The sequence below is a fragment of the Trypanosoma theileri genome (assembly GCF_002087225.1).
Source record: "Trypanosoma theileri isolate Edinburgh chromosome Unknown TM35_Tth_39_V1, whole genome shotgun sequence".
Classification (NCBI taxonomy): Eukaryota; Euglenozoa; class Kinetoplastea; order Trypanosomatida; family Trypanosomatidae; genus Trypanosoma; species Trypanosoma theileri.
In genome coordinates this window covers 10,046-14,118 of record NW_021639881.1, presented here as the reverse complement: position 1 = coordinate 14,118, position 4,073 = coordinate 10,046, and the positions used below count along the sequence as shown (strand labels likewise).

General features: G+C 42.1%; 2 protein-coding genes across 2 annotated transcripts; both read left to right on the top strand.

Moving 5' to 3' along the window:
* Positions 1-335: 335 nt before the first annotated feature.
* Positions 336-923, top strand: TM35_000391020 (surface protease GP63; the record flags this gene model as incomplete). Its single annotated transcript, XM_029029618.1, has 1 exon — positions 336-923. One exon carries the CDS (start codon positions 336-338, stop codon positions 921-923), a length of 588 nt encoding a protein of 195 aa, XP_028878994.1.
* A 453-nt stretch (positions 924-1,376) lies between these two features.
* On the top strand, positions 1,377-3,962 carry TM35_000391010 (surface protease GP63; the record flags this gene model as incomplete). The annotated part of the gene is made up of 1 exon (XM_029029617.1): positions 1,377-3,962. The coding sequence occupies one exon, from the start codon at positions 1,377-1,379 to the stop codon at positions 3,960-3,962; it is 2,586 nt and encodes an 861-aa protein (XP_028878993.1).
* Positions 3,963-4,073: the final 111 nt, after the last annotated feature.

Genomic DNA, 4,073 nt, shown 5'->3' with positions numbered 1-4,073 from the left:
TCTCTCTCTCTCTCATATTGTTTCATTTGTAGACTCAATCTGACTAATCACAGCAATGCTATTTTACAAAAAAACAACATGATGCGCCTGGTTCTCCACACTGCAGTGTTACTACTCATTTACAGCAGTATCGTATCCCGTGCGGCAGAACCCCAACCCCAACACCAACGTTGTATCTTCAATGATGCCATGCGTAAGAGTGGATCCCCCTGCAAAGGTGGTGTTGAGAGAATTGCCGAGAGCAGGAGATCGTGCATCTCATCAGACACACATTGTGTCATCGTCTGATAAGTAGGAGTCACTCCGCATCAACGTGTCATCACTGGATCTGGACGATGAGAAGAAGTACTGCAAGGGGGCATCTCGATGAACGTAAGAGTTATTTTAAGGGTTCTACGCTTTCTTGCCGTGGGGATGACGTTTTGAGTGAGGATAAGAAGAATACACTTCTCAATAAGATTCTTCCTGCAGCAATCAAGTTACACAGCGATCTTCTTCTCGTTAAGCAGTTGGAAACTCCCTTCAAGGTGCCGGATTTTGGCAAAACTCTTTGCTCTCACTTCACAGTTCCACCTACTCACACCAGTGAGGGTGTTAAAGACACATATATGGTGCTGTACATTGCCGTTGGACCCTCAAATACGCCTTTTATTGATAACTACAACACAAGTGGAAATGAATGTCTCTCTTGTGGTGAGAGGAAAAACATTCCTACTGAAAAGAGTATTAATAGAAGGCGTACACAACTCCATGTGCATGGGATTACTGCTATTCTACTCCTGACATGGATGAGCAAAAATAAAAAAACCATTATCAAGTGGAAGCCGTGGAAAAGTCAAATACTTATTACAAGCAACTACTTCATTAATGTACTTGGAATTGCAATAATAAAAATAGTGTATCAAGTGGAGTTGGTGGGTTAGTCCAGCATGAGTTACACAGTCTTTTTCTAATACAAAGGACAGATCTGAACACATGTTATCATTCACTCTTTCCATGGGTTCTTTCTTTCTTTTTCACTTGTTTAAAGGCAGTACAGCACTCATTATTATGACTATTATTATTCTCTGCATTTCTTACAAACACCATAAAATACCAAATCTGCTCACAATGCATTGTTGTTGATTCGGTTGGTATGTATGTACCACGAGAGGGTATATTACTATCTTTTCTCATTCTACTTTTGGCATAACTATCATTCTTCTATTTTCGAGAGTATTACTTTTGATGTATATACATGTGTTTAATTCTATGCTGGATCTAATATAACATTTCTTTATGCTTACCTTTTATTCTCTCCTTTTCTTCCTCTCTTTTTTCTCTTTACTCTGCGTCTACCTTAGCAAAGCAACACACACTTCTCACACCACTACAAAATGGAGAAACACTCCATGCGTCACCTCCTGTGGGCTGCACTGCTCCTGTTGTACTGCAGCTGCGGGTGTTTGGCTGCTGTTGTACAGCAGTTACCACAGAAAGGAGAAAGTGCTCTACAGGCATACACTGTCTCTGCTGTTGCACTTGCTGCTACCCCTGATAAGAAAGAAGGTGACTGGCAACCCATCCGCATTGGCGTCTATACAAAATTTGTGGAAGATATGGTGAAGTTTTGCACGACAAGAAACCCTGAAGTGCTGAATGAGTACGTTACGGCTGGGGAAGAATTTGAACAAAGTTTGGAAGATGAAGAAGATGAGTCTGAAGAGCTTGATCACCTTGAACAACTTAAACAGCGATGCCAGAGTGATGAAAAGATGACGGAGGAAAAGAAAAAAGTTCTTTTTACGGAGGTCTTGCCCAAAGCCATCAAGTTGCACACAGATCGTCTTAAGGTGGAAATGAAACGGAGTAGCACAAGTGAAACTGAGATAAATATTCTAATTGGCTGCGAACTCTTTAAGGTTCCCTTGGAGGGTAAAGTTCATGAAACTCTTGGTGTCGATTTTATGATTTACGTGGGTCTCTCAACTGAATACAAGAAAATTAAGATTTGCACTAAGGATAAAGAAAACCGACCAACGTCTGCCGTAATCAAATTCGTCCCAGAGGAGATAAAAGCAACACGACAGTATATTCGTTTGACTGCACACGAGATTGCACATGCTCTTGGATTTCATCATGATCTTATGCAAACACTGGGAATGATAGAGACCCTCGACATCGATCCATCACCGAAGCAAAAACAAATGGATGGAAGAAAGTTCCATAAGGTTGTCTCCCCCCAAACTCTCGCAAAGCTGAACGAACATTACGGTTGTGAAAAAGGTAATGAATTGAAGGGTTTGTATTTGGAAAATCAAGGAATAGAAAAGAATTCTTCTCACTGGGAGAGGTATATTGCGAAGGATGAGTTGATGAGTACGTACATTGGTGAACCTTCTGGCATGTACTACACTGCACTGACACTTGCAGTATTTCATGCTATGCCATTTTACAGCGCAGATTTCGACAATGCAGAAACGATGAGTTGGGGAAATCAATCTATATGTGAGTTGCTTGAAGGTAAAAAAAAAGTTCCAACAAAGACTGACTACCCCAATATGTTCTGCGAGGAAGATGCGGAGAATGTGATCCTACAGTGCACCTCTGACCGTTTTGCACTTGGTATTTGCTCGAAGACCGAGCGTAATAAATTACCTGAGGGATACGAATATGTTAAGGACGAAAATACAAACAGTGAAGCGAATGACTTGATGAATGGTTACAAATTCATCAGATCCTTGGAGGGCACTGGCTGTGAGGATGGTAAAGAGGATCTTTTGCCTGGCAGCGTTCTGGGACAAGATTCACGGTGTCTGAATTTGGAAAACCCGCTGGAGTTCAAGAAGGGAGATAATGGAAATGGAGTGATGTTTCAAGGCATTTGTGCAAAAGTGAAATGTAATAATAAAACAAGGAACGTGAGTGTACAGCTCAAAGGGTACGAGGATGAAGAGAAGAATTGGCGTCAGTGCAGCGATGAAAGCGCTACTATTAAGCTGGAGGATTCAGAGTTCATTGGTGGAACTATTCGGTGTCCCAAATACGAAGAAGTGTGCACTGGGTTGCTGGGGGCCGAACTTCCTACCAACATTAGGTTTTTCAGTGGCAAAAGTATTACTCATGTGTACGACGTTGATGTGAACGGCAAGAAAGAAGAAAAACAGGAAAAGAAACAAATCGATGCCCCCAATAAGGTTGTTTCTACGAGTTCTCTTGGTAATGAAGAACAAAAATCACACGTGAAACCCACTGCCCGGCCCGTAAAACAGCAACACCAGGAAACCGAGCAAGAAGATCAAAAAGTACAGCAACGGGTTGAATCCCAAATCCCTTCCTCGGAGATCTTGAGGAGTGAAAATGATAACGGCAGCAACCAGCAGAAAGTTACGGGGCCATTGCGAGGGAGTGATTCCATTGTTGGTGGTCTCGCGGTTCAGTCCGTCCAGAACTCACCATCTCCTTCTGTTTCCCCTGCGGCTGCCCCTGCCCATGCTACTGCCTCTTCAAAGGCCCCTGCACATGGAATATCTCAACAGATTGCAGATCCACCAGCAGAAAACAACGATAAACAAAATGAAGACCATACAACATCCAAAGTTCAAGACCACCAGCAAGCATCAAACCAAACACAAAATGAAGTTCAATCACCAACCGAAGCAAACGCACAAACGGATGATTCCACCGACGTCCAAAATAATACTCACGGAGAAGAGTCTGCTTCATCCACATCTAATCCCAACAGCGATGACAACACAGTGCAGTCCACCAACACTGTTAATGGTGCAGATGACCGCTCCTCTGGTACAGTAAACAGCGATGCTTTGAATGGTACAAAGTTAACTGAGGACAAAATGAGAGAAACACTAAATCATACAAATGTAATGGGTGTGATGGGTACTGACAGCAGCATCATGTTCACTTCCTACATGGCCCCTCTTGCACTTCTTGTGTGTGTTGTTGGTTTTGTGATGGTTCCATGAGAGATCCATTCATATTCAGAAATAATAAACACTTTTGCTTAATACGGTCCTTTGAATCAAATCCCATATACTGCAATACATTGACCGTTCTTTTTTTTTTTTTTTTTTTTT